At 42.7% G+C, this 20202-nt stretch overlaps 1 protein-coding gene across 3 annotated transcripts in view; it reads right to left on the bottom strand.

The window, feature by feature from the left end:
• CADPS2 (calcium dependent secretion activator 2) overlaps positions 1 to 20202 on the bottom strand; it is a 561163-nt gene that overhangs the window by 245666 nt on the left and 295295 nt on the right. For all 3 annotated transcript variants that reach the window (XM_077834502.1, XM_077834493.1, XM_077834509.1), the window contains exon 8: positions 257 to 396. In XM_077834502.1, coding sequence (XP_077690628.1) covers positions 257 to 396 — 140 coding nt within the window. The remainder of the gene's footprint in view (positions 1 to 256; positions 397 to 20202) is intronic.

A 20202-nucleotide genomic window follows, 5' to 3' on the forward strand; every position in this document is an offset into this window, starting at 1 on the left:
TTGCACTTTTCACTCTGACATCTTAGAATTCGTTCTTACAATTTGTCTTTACATCCCAGTGAATCCTTTGAATTAAATGTTAGTCCAGGGTACAAATTACTTATAAAGCCAGCACATGGTACCTTCCCATATTACAGCAACTGTTGTGCATTTCAGTGCTGCTTCTCAACTTTGTCTTATAGTTACAAGTGGAAAAATGTGAACATAATATTGGAACTAAATAACATGCAGAGGAATTCAAAAATACCATACTCACCCACAATGCTTCATATGGGGTGGTTTATCCATCCTCACTGCCAGTTTAATCTTCAAGTCAGAGTCCTGGCTGTTTTTGGGGACTATCATTTTATGCAACTCAGGCGACTTTGAGCTATTGGATGTTGGATATAATATAACCTGTAAAATATAAAATAAGAACTTTTTTATTGTACTGACTCAAAAATCTTACCAGAATTTACTTGGTGACTTGTGACCGATTGAGAGCTTCATTGTATCTTTTCCAACAGGGGTTGTCAGAGTCAAGACATGGCTAGGCTAATAAACCATTTTATTCCATCTCCTCACAACAGATGTGTTTTCAAAGCAGATTCATTTATTTTCTGACAAATGGGTGTTTTTATATCATCAGATAACATGTTTTCCTCCTGTGTTACTTCATTCCAAATTAATAGCTCAACAAGCACCAGCAGAACTGACAGTTGAGAAATGCTCATGTACAATTAAGCAGGCACCTAGACACTTTCATCATTCAATACTCCACAGGGAATATGTCTACTGAAACAATGTGCTATGGTATTATACAATAGATAGCATTCTCCAGCAATGAAATTAATTACTTGAGAGAACACAAGAGTAATACTCTGTTTCTTACCATTTTTATTATTCAGTCAGTGGTAATAATGAAAATCAATCACAGTAATATCACAGAAATTAGAGATGGAAGAGATCGATTAGGTCTAGCCCATCTTGCTCCAAGTGCAGCAGAGTACAGTTATGTCTCTAGCACTCTGTCCAACCCACGTAATCTATTCACAATACCATGTTGATATAGCTACAATAATGACAAGTTATATACAATTGGAAAAAATAAATCTTTATTTCAAATTAAACAGAAGCATGGATCCAAACTGTTAAAAAAAATCCTTTATTTATTACTAATTACAATTAAGCAGTCTCCATGTAGTACCTGAATAACATTAGATAACCATAGTCTCCTCCATTCTCATTGTGGCCACAGCCCTTGAACAGGATTACGCTTCGAAATCACATGTCTCTAGGGGACTCATGACAAGTCAGTGTGTTCAGACTATCACCACCAAGAAATGAAATATTTCAAAATAAAGCACAACCCAGTAAAATAACAATCTACTTCTTCTGTGTCACTGTTCTACAAGATTCAAGAGAAAAGGTTATCTAAAACAACTGGTTTCATAAGTATATCTATATATCTCCTCTGTGTAATATGGGAAAGTTAAAATGAGAACTTGAGTACAAGTCACCAAGAAAAGGTAAATGTAAAGAATACCTTCACGGCTAAGACCATTACAATAGTACTGTATCTGAGGCCTAAATCTCTGGGATGTTGAACGCCCCCAGTTTACAGCATTTTATCTTAGTACTTTGCAGAATCAGAATCATGAGTTCTGGTAATCACAGACTCATACAATAGTAGGACTGGAAGGAAACTCGAGAGGTCTTCTAGTCCAGTCCCTTGCACTCATGGCAGGACTAAGTATTATCTAGAACATTCCTGACGAGTGTTTGTCTAACCTGCTGTGATAAATGAAAGGGGGGGTAGCTCTCTTTTGTGGAGACCCAGCCAGCCAGTTAGCTATAGAATCCCTCTTGGTAGCTGTTCTCTACTTGCTTTACCTGTAAAGGGTTAAAAAGTCTGACTGCATGCATAGGCAAAGGAAAGTGAGTGAGCACCTGACCAAAAGAGACAATGGGAGGGCTAGAACTTTTTAAAATTGGAAAAAAAATCTTTCCCTTGGTTGGTCTGTCTGTTGTTCTCCGGAGAGAGGAGACACATACCAGCAATGTTATAAGAAGCTTTAAACCAGGTATGGAAAATCATCAGATCATACCTAGAACTACTTCTTAGAACCCCAGATATGCAAGTAAATCAGGGAATGTGTAGGAAGGACATGATTAGGGTTATTTCTTTTATTTTTTATTGGCTTGTGGACTCCTCTGTGCTAACCTCCAAATGCTTTTCTTTTGCTTGTAAGCTGGACCTCAAGAAAACCATTCTTGATGCTTAATTATTATATTTGTTCTTTTTAATTCTAGCAATAGCCTAAGTTCCAAATGTATTTTCTTTCTTTTTGTTTTTAATAAAATTTAACTTCTTTAAGAACAGGACTGGGGGTTTTTGTGTGTGTCCTAAGAGGTTTGTGCATATGTTGTTTAATTAGCTGGTGGCAACTGCTGATTTACTTTGTTTTCTTTCTCAGCTCTTCCCCGGCGGGGGGGTGGGGGAGTGGGGGGTGAAAGAGCTTGAGGGTACCCCACAGGAAGGAATTCCCAAGTGCTCCTTCCTGGGTTCTCAAAAGGGGGGGGGGGGGAGGTTGCACTTGAGTGGTGGGAGCATCTACCCATTCAAGGTCAGAGACAAGCCGTGACCTTTGGAGTTTAATACTAGCCTGGAGTGGGCAGTATTAATTTTTAGAATCCTTTTAAGCTCCCACCTTCTGCACTCAAAAGTGCCAGAGTGGGGAATGAGCCTTGACACCTACTCTAAAAAATCTCCAATGATGGAGATTCCACAACCTCCCTAGGCAATTTATTCCAGTGCTTAACCACCCTGAGAGTTAGGAATTTTTTCCTGATGTCCAACCTAAACCACCCTTGCTGCAATTTAAGCCCATTGCTTCTTGTCCTAACCTCAGAGGTGAAGGAGAACAATTTTTCTCCTTCCTTCTTGTAACAACCTTTTATGTACTTGAAAACTGTTATATCCCCTCTCAGTCTTCTCTTCTCCAGACTAAACAAACAAATTTTTTCAATCTTCTCTCATAGGTCATGTTTTCTAAACCTTTCATCATTTTTGTTGTGCTCTCTAGACTTTTCCAATTTGTTCACATCTTTTCTGAAATGTGGCACCCAGAACTGCACACAATACTCCAGTTGAGACCTAATCAGTGTGGAGTAGAACAGAAGAATTTCTTCTTGCATCTTACTTACAACACTCATGCTAATACATCCCAGAATGTTTGCTTTTTTTGCAACAGTGTTACACTGTTGACTCATATTTAGCTTGTGGTCCACTATGACCCCCAGATCCCTTTCCACAGTGCTCCTTCCCAGGCAGTCATTTTCCATTTTGTTTGTGTGTAACTGATTGTCCCTTCCTAAATGGAGTACTTTGCATTTGTCCTTACTGAATTTCATCCTATAAACTTCAGACCATTTCTCCAATTTGTCCGATCATTTTGAATTTTAATCCTATCCACCAAAGCACTTGCAACTCCTCCCAGCTTGGTATCATCCGCAAACTTTATAAGTGTACTGTCTATGCCATTATCTAAATCACTGATGAAGAAACTGAACAGAACTGGACCCAGAACTCATCCTGCAGGAGCCCACTTGATATGCCCTTACAGCTTGACTGTGAACGACTGATAACTACTCTTTGGGAACAGTTTTCCAACCAGTTATGCACCCACCTTACAGTAGCTCCATCAGATTCTAGGCTGTATTTCCCCAGTTTGTTTATGAGAAGGGTCATGCGAGACAGTATCAAAAGCCTTACTAAAGTCAAGATATACCACAGCTACCACTTCCCCCCCATCCACATGGGTTGTTACCCTACCAGAGAAAGCTATTAGGTTGGTTTGACACAATTTGTTCTTGACAAATCCATGCTGACTGTTAGTTATCACTTTATTATCTTCTAAGTGTTTGCAAATTGATTGCTTAATTATTTGCTCCATTATCTTTCTGGGTATTGAAATTAAACTGACTGGTCTGTAATTCCCTGGGTTGTCCTTACTCCCCTTTTTATAGATTGGCACTATATTTGTCCATTTCCAGTCCTCTGGAATCTCACTGTATTCCATGACTGTTCGAAGATAATTGTTCGTGGCTTAGATATCTCTTCAGTCAGTGCCTTGAGTATTCTAGGCATTGGCGCCCGACTCTGTGGGTCCTCCGAGGCTGGAACACCAATGGGGAAAATATGCTCCCCATCACCTCCCCCGCCATCCCCACAGCACCTCCTGCCTGCCAGCGGGCCCTGCAGATCAGTGCCTCCCCTTCCCTCCCTGTGCCTCATATCTGCTGCAATCAGCTGTTTCGTGGCATGCATGAGGCTGGGAGGGAGGGGGGAGGAGCGACGATGTGGCACACTCGGGAGGGGTGGAACTGGGTGGGAAGAGGCGAGATGGGGGTGGAGCAGGGGTGGGAAGAGGCAGGGCAGCAGTGGAGTGGGGGCCGGAAAAGGTGGAGTGGTGGGGTTTTGGGGGAAGGGATGGAGTGGAAGATTGGACAAATGACCAGGGAGGAGTACAAAAATGAAGGAGTGAAATCAGGAAGGGCAAATCACACTTGGATTTGCAGCTAGCAAGGGATGTTAAGAGTAACAAGAAAGGTTTCTTCAGGTATTTTAGCAACAAGAAGGTGGTCAAGGAAAGTGTGGGCCCCTTGCTGAATGGGGGAGGCAACCCAGTGACAGAGGATGTGGAAAAAGCTAATCTATTCAATGCTTTTTTTGCCTCTGTCTTCACAAAGAAGGTTAACTACCAGACTACTGCACTGGGCAGCACAGTATGGGGACCAGCCCTCTGTGGAGAAAGAAGTGGTTCAAGACTATTTAGAAATGCTGGACGAGCACAAGTCCATTGGACCGGATGCACTGTATCCGAGGGTACTAAAGGAGTTGGCGGATGTGATTGCAGAGCCATTGGCCATTATCTTTGAAAACTCATGGCAATCGGGGGAGGTCCCGGATGACTGGAAAAAGGCTAATGTGGTGTCCATCTTTAAAAATGGGAAGGAGGAGGATCTGAGGAACTACAGGACAGTCAGCCTTACCTCAGTCCCTTTAAAAATCATGGAGCAGGTCCTCAAGGAATCAATTTTGAAGCACTTAGAGGAGAGGAAAGTGATCAGGAACAGTCAGCATGGATTCACCAAGGGCAAGTCATGCCTGACTAACCTAATTGCCTTCTATGACAAGATAACTGGCTCTGTGGATGAGGGGAAAGCAGTGGACCTGTTATTCCTTGACTTTAGCAAAGCTTTTGATACGGTCTCCCACAGTATTCTTGCCAGCAACTTAAAGAAGTATGGGCTGGATGAATGGACTATAAGGTGGATAGAAAGCTGGCTAGATTGTCGGGTTCAACGGGTAGTGATCAATAGCTTCATGTCTAGTTGGCAGCTAGTATCAAGTGGAGTGCCCCAAGGGTCGGTCCTGGGGCCAGTTTTGTTCAATATCTTCATTAAAGATCTGGAGGATGGCGTAGATTGCACCCTCAGCAAGTTTCCAGATGACACTAAACTGGGAGGAGTGGTAGATATGCTGGAGGGTAGTGATAGGACACAGAGGGACCTAGACAAATTAGAGGACTGGGCCAAAAGAAATCTGATGAGGTTCAACAAGGACAAGTGCAGAGTCCTGCACTTAGGACGGAAGAATCCCATGCACTGCTACAGACTAGGGACCGAGTGGCTAAGCAGCAGTTTTGCAGAAAAGGACCTAGGGATTACAGTGGATGAGAAGCTGGATATGAGTCAACAGTGTGCCCTTGTTGCCAAGAAGGCTAACGGCATTTTGGGCTGTATAAGTAGGAGCACTGCCAGCAGATCGAAGGATGTGATAATTCCCCTCTGTTCGGCATTGGTGAGGCCTGGAGTACTGTGTCCAGTTTTGGGCCCCACACTATAAGAAGGATGTGGAAAAATTGGAAAGAGTCCAGTGGAGGGCAACAAAAATTATTAGGGGGCTGGAGCACATGATTTATGAGGAGAAGCTGAGGGGATTGGGATTATTTAGTCTGCAGAAGAGAAGAATGAGGGGGGATTTCATAGCTGCTTTCAACTACCTGAAAGGGGGTTCAAAAGAGGATGGATCTAGACTGTTCTCAGTGGTACCAGATCACAGAACAAGGAGTAATGGTCTCAAATTGCAGTGGGGGAGGTTTAGATTGGATATTAGGAAAAACTTTTTCACTAGGAGGGTGCTGAAGCACTGGAATGGGTTATCTAGGGAGGTGGAGGAATCTCCTTCCTTAGAGGTTTTTAAGGTTAAGCTTGACAAAGCCCTGGCTGGGATGATTTAGTTGGGGATTGGTCCTGCTTTGAGCAGGGGGTTGGACTAGATGACCTCCTGAGGTCCCTTCCAACCCTGATATTCTATGATTCTAGTCTATGATTCTATGAATGGGGCAGGGCCTGGGGCAGAGATGGGGGTTGACCACCCCCCCGACACTTTCGAAATTCGGCACCTGTGATTCTAGAATGCATTTCACCAGGCCCTGGTGAACTGAAGACATCTAACTTGTTTAAATAATTTTTAACATGCACTTTCCCTGTTTTAGCCTCTGAGCCCACCTCATTTTCCTTGGAATTCATTAAGTTAGATGTCCAATGGCTACTAAACTTTTTGGTGAAAACTGAAACATGAACCTCGTTTAGCACTTCTGCTATTGCTACATTTTCTGTTATACCCCCCCCCCCCCCATTGAGTAACGGGCCCACCCTGTCTTTGGTCTTCCTCTTGCTTCTAATGTATTTGTAGAATGTTTTCTTGTATCCCATTGTGTGTCTAGCTAGTTTACTCTCATTTTGTGCCTTGGCCTTTCTAATTTTGTCCCTACATGCTTTGTTGTTTGTTTATATTCATCCTTTGTAATTTGACCTAGTTTCCACTTTTTGTAGGACTCTTTTTGGAGTTTCAGATCATTGAAGATCTCCTGGTTAAGCCATGGTGGTCTCTTGCCCCACCTTCCTATCTTTCCTACCCAGTGGGATAATTTGCTCTTGTGCCCTTAATAATATCTCTCTGAAAAAATACCAACTCTGTTTTTCCCCTTTGACTTGCTTCCTATAGGATCTTACCTACCAACTCCCCAAGTTTGCTGAAGTCTGGCTTCTTGAAATCCATTATCTTTATTGTGCTGATTTCCCTCCTACCATTCCTTAAAATCATGAACTCATCATTTCATGATCTCTTTCACCCAAGCTGCCTTCCACTTTCAAATTCTTAACCAGTTCCTCCCTATTTCTCAACTGTTTTAGTGAAAGAGAAAAAAAAATCAAGATATATCGTCATATACTGTCTATGAAATGTGCACATTTCATAATAAACTAGAAGTAGTGACTTGCTTTAGGGTGTCAAGTAGATTTAGTTCCCTTTAAAGAGCTAGTAAGCTGACTGTATATCTCAGTTTTAGTTCTTAAGATAGATGCTTCTACTGTTCAAAAATGAATATTATTTTTCAGAATGAGGCCCTAAGGAAGCAAAATTATTTCCATTTAATATAAAAATCATCTTCTAAATACATATCCAAAGCCCAAAATCTTTTAATGTAACCCTAAATTGCAATGCATGTGTGTCTGAAATAAAAAAATAACGTTAATTCAAAACAAAGCATACTGAATATTAAGCAAAGTATCTGTGTTCAGGCTTAAGGTTATTACATTCTAACAATTTTAAATCTCTCATTGTGCTTACTAACAGAATTCCAAGAAAGGTAATTCTTGATTCTTCCCCCCCCCCTTCCATGAATATAGAAGCCTTTGAGTTCCATTGCATAGGAAATGGTTTCTAGTTGTTTTTTCCTTTTAAGCAGAAACTATGTAAATAACGTTATTACTCCTTCCTTGCATTTTATGATTTCATATATATCTAGGCATTCATGCCAAACAGTAGATAATAGTCTGATTTTTTCCCTCTTTTACAGGCAATAGTTACTACTGTCATGAAACAGATTAACAGACCTAATGAGTTGCAAGCAACATTTCTATCTCTCCAAGGTTTTTATTTATTTTTTTAAAGTTGACGTAAACACAAATAGACAAGTGTGTCATTAATTCATAATTTTTGTACTGGTAGTTTCTGTCTGTATTTTAAAAAGGATGATAGAATTTTCTTCCCATATCTCTTTTTGGCACAAGTTCTTGTGTACCAAATGTGCACAGAAGATCTATTTGCATTTACCCCCCCCCCCAATAAAACGTTAACTTTAAGTACAGATTGCTGAGAGGCAAGTCTTGTACAAATTGCATTCCAAGAATGTTAGTGATAATGTTTAACATTTTTCTAGCACTTTATATGTACAAAGCATGTATGGATATTAGCTAATTAATTATCAAGGTAGGTGAGGTAGACAATTATTAACCCCTATGTGTCCGATTATCACATTGCATACATTGTCGTAGCACTGTGGAAGTCAATGGGGCCACACTGATTTACACCAGCTGAGGATCTGGCTCAGTGTATTACAGATAAAGAAACAGAGATGGGAAGGCAAAACAATGTCCCCAAGGTCACCCAGTGAGTCAATGGCAGAGATGTTATTAGAATTCTGGACCTCCTGACTCTATGCTCATTCTTCCAAAGCACAATGCTTCAACAAGGAGGTTAGAGGGAGGTAAAAATAAATCTACAAGTTAAGAAATTTGAAAATGGTCCATTAGCCAATTGCATGCACATAACCTCATGTCATAAGCCCTTTATACCAAATAACAATCCCACAGCACCAGTGTCCTCCATTTCATGCCCATTACATCTCTCTGACAAAATCTCAAGTCACATTAACCATCTAATACAAATAATACTAACGTTTCATCTATTACAAGTAATACTAATGTTTCATTTCACATAGTCATATACAGGACACAAAGAACACTGTCTTGTGTTCACGTTTTCCTCTAATGAGGATGCCCAACCCCTTAAAGTACGTAATAATTATAATTACACTCAAAAAACTGTGCTAAAAGAACATTACTAAGCTTGCAAAGTCAAGCACTCAAACGTAAGGAAATGCCAGAGTTAAAGTTGCCTGTGAAATCTTAATTCAGCTCCCTTGTACATATGCATTATGATACAGTTTTTAGATACATGATCACACTACTATTTTTTCAACAGGACCCATGCATCATTCAGGCCTGGTCTACACTACAAAGTTAGGTCAACCTAAGCCATCTTGCATCAACCTATTTGTGCATGTGTCTATACTTAAGTTCATCTCTCACCCATGTAAGTGCCATATTATGGCGACCTCCCCGAATGGCATAGAGTCATGGTCAGCACACTAAAGTCAATTCAAATTTCTGAAATGCCTTTTCCTGATTGCCCAGCTTGGCAAGCACACCTAGCAGCTCTCCATTGTTGTGTGCAACTGCCCAGCTGATCATGCCAGCTATGTGCTCCAGACATACTCTGGCCTAGAGAAGACAAGAGATGTTGGATCTCCTAGGCCCGTGGGGAGATGAGGCTGTGCAGGCACAGCTACGGACCGACCGTAGAAATGTGGACATCTATAAGCAGATTGCACGGGGGATGCAGAAGGGGTACGACAAGGATCAGTAGCAATGCCGCATGAAATGAAAGAACTGAGATAGACATACCAGAAGGCCAAGGAGGCCAATATTCAATCTGGTGCTGAGCCAAAGACAGGCAGCTCTTACAAAGAGTCTTGGCAAAGACACCGTCCCCACCTCCCCGCCACACATATACCTCTGAAGAGCCTAAGACACAGACCACTGCCACGGACAGCTAGAAGGAGGAAGAAGGAGAGGGCGAGGAGGAGGAGGAGGATGGGGGACATGCTACCGGGGGTGTCCAGCTATGCTGCAAACCAGGTGCGAGGCAAACCCACAGGCAGAGCAGGGCCGCTCACTCAGTCACCCATCCCCAGAACCTCAATAGGTGCCAAGACTCACCCCTCCATCAGAGTCTGCAGTGACTCATTGTCACTGAGGTATGCTACGTCAACTGAGCTGTACCGATTTATCCTGTAAGCAGAGCCCTCTGGCGTGCTGCAGAAACCTCTCTCTGAGCAGGGCATGGATCAGATGACCCACAGGCACAGGCATTTCACTGACCCTGCCAGAGCTGCAAGTTATTCTGTGCATTAGCATTACTTGGCCAAGAATCCACCTGCTATCTCAATCTTACAGATTCCCTAGGCTTCCAGCCTGCTCTTGATCCGGTTCCTGTGCCTGCCCCCAGGCTTGCCTGAGCCTTGTTCTAGACTGCTTCAATCTTGTCTGTGCCCTTCACTGACCCTGCTCCCGCCCTGTTACTGACCCACTCCAACCCTGCATGTCTCCTGACCTCCAGTCCCTAGGATTGACTCTCTAACTGGCTTCAACCTTTGGCCTGCCTCCTTACTCTGTGATCCTGAGTTGGGGCTTATCCATAGACACTGACCCCAGTTCTCAGCCATGGCCTGCCCTCAGACCCCGATTTCAACACTGCCCTTGGCCTCATCCTGACCCTATATCTGACTTCAACCACTGTTTCAACCACCTAGAACACAGACTGACTCCAGGACCTGTTTGAGATTCCACTGCAGACCAAGTCAGCCCTGGCAGTCGAACATGGGTGAGACCAACACAGTGGAAGGAACCTCAGGTCAGTGTGTAAATATATTTCCCACTTCAATGATGCACACAGCTATCAACTCTTCATTAATTTACTAGTATTAGAAGATGTAGCGATACAACAAAGAGAGGTACAGTTATCATCTGCTTTTCATTCCCCCGTAGAGTCAGGTGGGGAGGTGGTCATGCGGAGCAGTTTGTTTATGAACACAGGGATGTCCCTTGTGTTGTCCTGAGAGAACGCGATGAAACTTCCATGGAGGTGCTCTGCAATCCTCTCCTGAAAGTTTTGAGGGATGGCAGCTTTGTTTCTTCCTCCACGGTAGGGCACCTTCCTTTGCTAATCTGCAATAACTTCGAGAAGGACCACTGCAGTGGGGGGCCCAAAACTGGACACAATGCTCCATATGTGGCCTCACCAGTGACAAATAGAGGAGAATAATCACTTCCCTCGATCTGCTGGCAGTGCTCCTACTAATGCAGCCCAATATGCCGTTAGCCTTCTTGGCAACAAGGGCACACTGTTGACTCATATCCTGCTTCTCATCCACTGTAATCTCCAGGTCCTTTTCTGCAGAACTGCTGCTTAGCCAGTTGGTCCCCAGCCTGTAGCAGTGCATGGGATTCTTCCGTCCTACGTGCAGGACTCTGCACTTGTCCTTGTTGAACCTCATCAGATTTATTTTGGCCCAAACCTTCAATTTGCCTAGGTCACTCTGGATCCTATCCCTACCCTTCAGAGTATCTACCTCTCCCCTGGGCTTAGTGTCATCCGCATACTTCCTGAGGGTGCAATCCATCCCATCATCCAGATCATTAATGATTAATCATTAAGCTTTACATCACTCAGCAGCCTTAACTAAAAATTAATGTATTTATGGGGATTTCTTCTCCCTCCCAAGTTTTAATAGTTTAGCACAATGTAAATATTTGTGCGCATGCTCATGTGTGTGTGCGCATGTGTGTATCTCAAGCAATAGAAGGAAGAAAAGGGGGCAGTTTCATGCATCCAAGGATCTCTTTTGGAACAGATGGGTGAACCTGACTACCATTCTGAACTGAACATCAAGAACTAAAGTCTAAAGATGAACGAAACCATGAGAAATGAGAATAAATACATGTCAATTTATCCAATAGCTCTAACTACAGCACTTTGTGTCACTGTAAATAAAGGTGACATATGGCCAAGGAGAGAAAGAAAAGGAAAAACAGTTGAATGCTATTATTAAAAAGTTTGGTTTCAGAGTAGCAGCCATGTTAGTCTGTATTCGCAAAAAGAAAAGGAGGACTTGTGGCACCTTAGAAACTCACCAATTTATTTGAGCATAAGCTTTTGTGAGCTACAGCTTCATCGGACGCATCCGATGAAGTGAGCTGTAGCTCACGAAAGCTCATGCTCAAATAAACTGGTGAGTCTCTAAGATGCCACAAGTACTCCTTTTCTTTGTATTAAAAAGATTGTTTTCCATTGTAATATGTTTTGTAAAACAATATTATTTCCAATGTTAGTGAACAAATAACTTTCCAGATTGTTTTGTCACAGGTTTATTTTCAAAGCGTTATGTCATTTCATGGTTTTAATCATTTAGCTATATTTTCCATAATCTGCTTACAAATAGAAGTCATCACCTCCTACATCTCTTCACTAATGGATGTAGAAAACACCTGTAAGTATCCTTTTTTTCTATACACAGTACTTCTACAAGTTTCACACAAATTCCAGTTGCAGAATGATTTCAAATCACCTTTTACTCTCAATGATGTTACTTTTTAAATATATTCTGTCAGCAGTAACACAAACTATAAACCATAATTCTAAAGAGAAGCATAAATAAATAACCTGATAGGTAACCTTCATTATGAAAGCTGCATGCATTATTTATGATAATATAATTGAGTGCCAAAACTGGGCCTTGAGCGTTGCATGGGGCCAGGTGACTCATGACAAATCATCAGTCTCAGTCTACTGTTGCTTGGAATATTGCTGATAAATGCAGTCATCTTATGATCCTAGTAATACGCCAGACTTTTTAATTAAACTAAGCCACAAGGGGTTAAGTATCACATATTAATCGTCTCCCTCTTTTTTTTAAATCACCTTATCTTTCTAAAGATCTAGAAAATAAAAGTTAGAATCTCACTTTTTATGCTTTTCCTTCTGATCATACACATAACGTATATTCTCCAGAGATAAAAATCACAAAAAATAAAATTAAAAAAACCCACACAGATATACAATATTTTGCACTTAAATACTCTCTTCCATGCAAGGATCTCAAAACACTTTATTTCTTTTTGTGACTGACAGGCAGAATGTTTCCCTCCTAAGCTCTAGGTACAACACACGTTGAAATTTTCACAGCCGACTAGAGGACGTAGCCACACAACTATCTATTGCAATTGAACTATGTGGCTAAATCCCCAACTCAGAAAATGTCAACCACATTATAAAAGCAAATACAGAAGTTATCATTTATACCCAATAGAACAACTCTTCCTCAGTCACTAAACTTAACAGGGTGTGCAAGTTCCATCCCTTCCCGAGCCTTAATCCACTTCCTCTGGAAAGCTTGGAAGAACAGTTGAGCCATGCAGCATACCCTAATGGTTAAACTCTTGATCTGCCAGAACAAAGGTGGACGCAGTGTGTTTCAGGCCTTGTCTACACAGCCACTTTAGAGTGCTGAAACATTCTCGCTCAGGAGTGTGAAAAAACACCCCGAGTGATACAAATTTCAGCGCTGTAAAGTGGCAGTGTAGAGAGTGCACCAGTGCTGGGAGTCGCGCTCCCAGTGCTGGTAGTTACTTCCCTTCTGGGGGTGGTTTTTTTAGAGCACTGGGAGAGCTCTCTTCCAGCGCTGGTGCCATGACTATACAGCAGTAGTGCTTTAATGTGGTAACGAAGACATACCCTCAGAGTCAAAGACATTTCATTGAAAACACCTGCCACCTGTAGTCTCCTGTTTAAGCCAGGGATTGTTAGCTCAAGCTCATCACCTGACTTCATCTGCCATGGTTTCAAATGAGGCAGCAGTCCTCAAAAGGACTCTTCAGCAGATTCATCACACCCAAGACACAAACTATAAGCACACTCCCCAATCAAGGGAGCCATTTCTTCTGGTTGCTTCTCCCAGCCCACAAGCATAACCTCAATCAGTTGGCTGAGTTTAGTCCCAGCCAACTGGCCCTTACCTAAGCCCCAATTTAGGCCAGATACTAGATAAACTGTTAAAGAGAAAATGCCAAAATTAAGGTTGACTATGCAACGTTAATTCAGCCCCCTTATGCATATCTATTATGATACATCTAATTACACAATCACATACTATTTTTTCAACAGGACCCCTGCCTCATTCAGAATGGATGATGTTCATCGAATAAGTAGTTATTCCACAGTCAATTTTATCATCAGCCTTTAGGGGTGTCCCTGCCTTATTTATTATTCAAAAACTGCTCTGAATCTACAGTTACTATTTTCCTTCAGGGCTTTACTGTGGTGCTCACAGTGATGGGACATACCCGCATCCAACTGATAGAAAAGGCCAACGAGCATTCCTACACTCAGGCACTGGCAATTAGGTGCACCTGCAGAATATGATCCACCTGGAAAAGGGGAGCTTAAAAAGGTTAAACTCGCCACAGAGAAGTGGGGGGAGAAGTCTGCCCAGGAAGAGCGGCTGCTAGGGGCCGCCAGTGAGCTTAAGTAGCGAGGGGAGCCCAGCCTGAGGTGGTGGCTAGCCTTTCCTGTTTTGGGGACTGACACTACAAGCCTGATACAGGTGGGGCTGCTCCCAGCCAGTGACCTCTGGTGGAACCCAGGGTACACTGCCAGGACCTGGAAGTAATTGGACTCAGAAAGGACCACAAGAGTGAGCTGAATTCCTCTTGAGAACAGAGAGAATGTGCAGGAGAGGGGGCTCCCTTAGAGGAGCCGGGGCAAGACACTTAAATAGACTACAGCCAAGCCCAGGCTGAGGGTTGGCCTAAGACACTCATTACAGTGGTATTTTCACAAACATCAATTAATTTATTTTCACAACAGCCCTGTGAAATAAAGCGGCATAATTCTTCCCATTTTCCAGATGAGAAACTGACTCATGGAGAAATTTAGGTCAAAAGTTTCCACTAACTTTGGATACTCAATTTGAGCCCATGACGGCCTTATTTTTCAGAATCCGTAGCGTTATATAACACTTTATACTATGTACAAAGCAGAGCTCCCAGAGGCTTCAGTTGCAGCTGTCAGTGCTCAGCCCCAGGGTCACCCATAAAATAGGAAGCGCAGTTTGTGACCACCTCTGAAGAATATGGGTTAAGTGACTTGCCAAGCATCACACAGGCAACCTGTGCCAGAGGCAGGGATAAAACCAATTATCCAGAGCAGCATTCAACTGCCTTAACCTTGAGACCATGTCATCTTTTCCTATAGTCCCTTGCCCCATTCAGCTACCACCTTCCAGCCTCTGCAACAAATGTGGTAGGATCCTCCAGACTACAACCACCTTTTTCACACCACCCCAGTTCATCCCCAGTCCAGCTCCATCCTGTGAATAAAGCAGGGGTCCTGTGGAAAAATAGTCTGATCATGCTGTATGATAATGCACACGCACAAAGGGGCCAAATTACATTTGCACGGACAATATTAATTCTGACATTTCCTAAGTTTTGCGTTCTTTACTTTGCAAACTTAATATTATTTTAACATAGTTTGTTTTAGAAACCTAGAAAATTATAAAGTAAACTAGAAAACCAGAAATTTCACCAAGTGGAATCATATTGACCCCTAGTTCCTGGTCCCAGCCTCTTTGCCCAGCCAAATGCAGTGTTCCCACAACCCCCACCCTGAGACCCTGCCCCCAGTCTTCTCTCCAGGATTCCTGTCTCTATCTATTGCCCTCCCCCCGCAACCCAAAGCCCTCTGCACTTCAGTCAGGCTGCTTCTCAGTGTTGCCAACCTCAAAGATGGAACTGTAGCTGATCACAAGCTACCACCAGCGACTCCTTTGCAATTTCCCAGGGGCTGACTGGGTCCACCCAGCTGGGAGCTTCTTGTGTTTGGAGGCAGGGAGAGGGGCCCTGTGTCCTGTAGCCTGCATAGGGGGAGGGAAGCTGGAGCTGCTAGAGATATATAGGGAGGGTATTTTCAAAAAGTATGAGAGACATTGTTGTACATATAATTTCCTTTGTTCCCTCAAGTATATCCTTTTGGAAGTTTTCACCATGTAGCAGAATAATTCATGCTATAGAGGGCTTACTCTTTTATGTTTTACCAATTTAATGACTGAAAAAGAAAAGGATTTCAGACAAAACAAAGAGTGTGGGCAAGTTTTACTGTATATTTTTGCCTATTGTTACATGGCACCTATGACTGTCAAATTGAGTGAATTATACATGTGACTGGGCCAAACCATTGTCTGCACAAAGGCACAAGAAGTTTCATTCCCAGTATGCCCTTTGGTAAATTACCTTTAATATACAGATAATGGGACAGAGTCAGTGAAACTGGTTCACGGAGGTGTATTATTGTGAGACTCCTTCCCACTAACTTCTTCCCTCAGCACCTGGGCGTGGGAGTAGCTTTAATTCCTGCAAAAAAACTCCTTGGTCAGGAATCGATGTGGGGATGTACTGAATGAGCATATTCTCAGGGTGATTTTGGCTGTGTCCCCTTAACCAGACACTCTTGTCCACTTTTTTGGGATACACTGCCCCCCTTTAAGCCTTCTTTTCCGTCAGGAGAGAGTTTGGGACTACTTTGAGCTGCTTCAGTCTCACCAATTCCACATGACTGAACTTCAGAAGACTGGAAGTTGTAAATAACTAATGCCCTTGAATGCCTCAATGAGATTGCTGAGCATAATTTTATCCTCTGAGGAGTCCAGTTGGGCCTCACAGTTGTTGAAGTTGTAAGTCACTTGTGGTTGAGTGTTAGTTAGTGTCAAAGTTCCTTGCCCAAGGCACTCCCTAGACTCTGGGTAGGGTTTCAGCTCTCACCCAGGCCACTGCTTTGTGATGTCCAGGTGGTTTCCGACTCTGGTTCTAGTCCTAAAAGCCTTAGCCCCAGATAATCCCAGAAAGGACAGACTGTCAATGAACAGAACAAAAAGGGGAATTAACACAAACGAATCATCCCAAAGCTGGGTTAAGACTCACTTCCTTCATAGGGCACTCGTCGGACTGTGGCCCTAAGCTAAGCTCACAAGTGAAATAGAGAGGAACAGTTCCCTCTCAATGTGAGTCAGCATTGGGCCCTCCCTTTCTTCAGGGATGGGCTTCCAGGCAACAGTCATCTGAGGAGCACCTGCCTTCAGCCAGCCCTCTCTCCAGGATCTAAGGACTGAAGGTTTGTTCTCCTCCCTGGTCTGCCATCAAATGAGCTGGGGGTCTCATTTTTAAGCTCTTCTCGCAGATGTGACAGGGTAGGGCCACCCAAGCGTACATTAGCTTGTTAACCCTGTGTTGCCCAGTCTGGGGTTTTAATACCTTATCACAGGTAGAAATTCTGAGGGAAAGCTTTCAGGCAAAGCAAAGGACAAAGATAGGGGGGGTGCTGAAGTGGAGAAATGAAAGGGCACAGCTCACACGGATTTCCCTTGAACAACAGGCCAACAGGAGCCTGGTCACCAAGGCAGTTTGTGGGGATTCCATATAACCAATATTACCTACTTGCTGAGTGATCTCAGTCTTGCCAGCTGTCATAATACTAGAACAGAAACCGCACAAAAAAATGACCTAGGCCAGGGAAAATGGCAAACCGCAGAGAGTCATAGTTTCGGGGTAACTGCACCTCTGACTCCCACCATGGTCTACTCAAAGGATGCACCTTAAGTCTCAGGCCTCTTGCCATCACCTTTCTGTGGCCATGGAGCCAAGTCCTCTTTCCCTCCTGACCAGGGTTTAGGCTGCAGCCTCCCACCCCCACCTTGCAATTTATTGTGACTATCCCAGCAGATCTGACCTAGCTCAGTACCTGCCATTTCACTCTTTTTTTCTCTAGGAGCACTTCCAGTGGTTTACCAGTAACTAGACAGCTTTCAAAAAGCAAGGTACATTGATTTAAGAACAAAATTCTTACACAGAAAACATATACAAACAACAGGTGCTAGTATAGTACAAATAATAATAGTCATAACCGGTCTAAATGCATATTTAAGCTTACCAGAGGACCACCATCAGTCCTATGGAGACCATAGCAGGGTTTGGATCCTTGGTTAAACATTGATGTCAGTTTGTTGGATCAAAATGAGAGCCCTCTGAGTCTGTTTAAACTCAGCCTTTATACCTCAAAAGCCTTTGTTCCCAAGCCTCCTGAAACAGGTAAAACTAGTCAATACTCCTTTCCCCAGGGAGTAAAGTGTCAAGGCTGGATTGCATAACCAGTATTAGGATTTTGCACTAATGACTTACCTAGTGATTCCATATTCCCCATGAAATCCACCCAGTGAGCCAGGAACACACAAATACATATAATACATATTGACACAAAGGTCTATGAATATTCTACAGGCCCATGTTGTCTGGCCCATCCCAGTATAGCAGTCTTTGAAGTATCCATGATTTCTAGATCTGGCTCAAACATACAGATAAAATTCATAAAGTTGAAACAATAGTCCCCACAGATGGTGTGTGTATTTGCGATATCTGACACACAAAGCACCTGCTGAGAAGACCCTAAAATAACGATATAGGTGATGAGAGGGGGTGGGGTCTGGCAGTACATGGGACCAGCTGTAGCAATGGGAGCCTTTGGATGCTGCCACCTGAGCCCTATACAACTGCTGAAGTGGCTGGAGAGCTACCATTAAGCTAGGGGCATTCCAGCCTTCCTACACGTGCTCCCCAAAGGATTGGTCTCTCTAGTGAAAGACAAATGCTAAACATTTCTGAAGAAAGGAGACTCAGACAGAGCTGCTCAGGAAGCCTCTGCTTCTGAGCATGAGGGAAAAACCTGTGGAACCGCACTTGTAATGAGTGCTGGGGATGGGACCTGTACTCCAAGACTTGGAAAAGACAGAAAAACGGAGACGAAGGCTGGGAAGGAAAAAACAAGTATTTCAGCACCTGATAGAGAAGCACATCACCACAATGGAGAACCATAATTTAGCATATTCAAAGTGTGGAATCTGTTTTAAAATCTACTTCTTTTTTCGGAGGCTGTTTCAACACATCACAGAATATAAATTATGTGCCTGCTGTTGTCAACATTCAGAAACTAGAAAATTGTGTGGGTACCTGCCCAGAAAGAGATCTTTAAAACAAATACAGAATAACAGTATTAATGAAAAGCATAGCTATAAAGCTAATTATTACTGGCTGCCTTTGGATGTGACAAGCAGCTCAAAAGACAAGAGTTCTTCACTCTTAATTGAATAATCAGTGCAACAAGACTAAATTATCTTTATATTCAAAAAAATCTAATCAAACACCACCTGCTGCTCCCACATTGTATTCACATGTGTGTGAAGCAAGCACAATGGCTGTCAGTTTGAATTATTACATTTGAACATCTTCATAGACAAAGCACGGAACAAAAAAAAAGTAGCACAGGATCTCTGGTAGGAAGGACTGAGTAAATTTGTATGCTCATCACAGGGTCAGATTTCCAAAAGTGTGCAACCAAAAGTGTGCTCTCACTTTTTACACTCACTCAGCTGTCACACACACAAACTCCAGCATTTACATCAACCCTGTTTTGTGTACATACATACCTAGATACCTGGGCAAATTGGAGTCAGCAGCATGCAAAAGAATGCATGTATTTTGGGAGATCTCAACCATTACCTAATTCAGGGTGGTCCAACCTTTTCACTGCCATGGGCTGGATGCTAGTTGGCCCACCCTGACCTAATCCTCTCAAATTCTGTGTTTTCTTGTTAGAAGAAATTTACAACGTTAAGAAATTTAAACTTAAGAACTTTAAATGCTGTACTCTGCTTTGCTCATCTAACATGCTGTTGGGGACACCCAGAGCCTCAGCAAGAGACATCTTTCTGCCTCCGAAGAGTGAGCTTAGCTGGAGGTTAAACTGTGTCATCTCCCTGACACACCGGTCTGTCTTCCTCACCAGCATACTCCTCAAGGCTCTCCCAGCCCAAACTTTATCCAGCAGGTAACCATCAGTGAATTCCAGCCCCCAAGCTCCTCAGAAATATTTCTGTGCAATGCACAGCATCTATCACTGTACATTCACAGAAGATATTCAGTTTAGAAAGTCAGTACATTACAGCTTATTAGCTTGACTGGGGTAAACAAACCCTTCCTTTCAAATGCAACACTGAGTAGGTTTACAGTAAAAATAAAACAAGTTGATTAACAAATGGACATAGGTTAAGAGATACCAAGCAAAAGGGATAAAGGTAGAAATGGTTACAAGCAAATAAAGTAAAAACAGGCATCTAACAGACTACAACTTAATACAGCAAGATACAGTCTTTGTTCTAGATAATTTTTCTAACCCAGTCTCCTTTTCAGCTTTTCCTGGCCAGGATCCATCACAGAGATCAAATTGCTTGGTTCCTTTGTCTCCTAAACTGACAGATAAAGATGAAGTCTCTCTATGTTCCTTATATCCCCAAGAGATGTCTTTGTGTTACAAGGCAGGAAGGGGATTCAGTCTTCTGTGTCTCTCTGGGGTGCAGGACCAGTGTT

Source organism: Eretmochelys imbricata, chromosome 1 (genome assembly GCF_965152235.1).
Source record: "Eretmochelys imbricata isolate rEreImb1 chromosome 1, rEreImb1.hap1, whole genome shotgun sequence".
NCBI classification, from domain to species: Eukaryota; Metazoa; Chordata; order Testudines; family Cheloniidae; genus Eretmochelys; species Eretmochelys imbricata.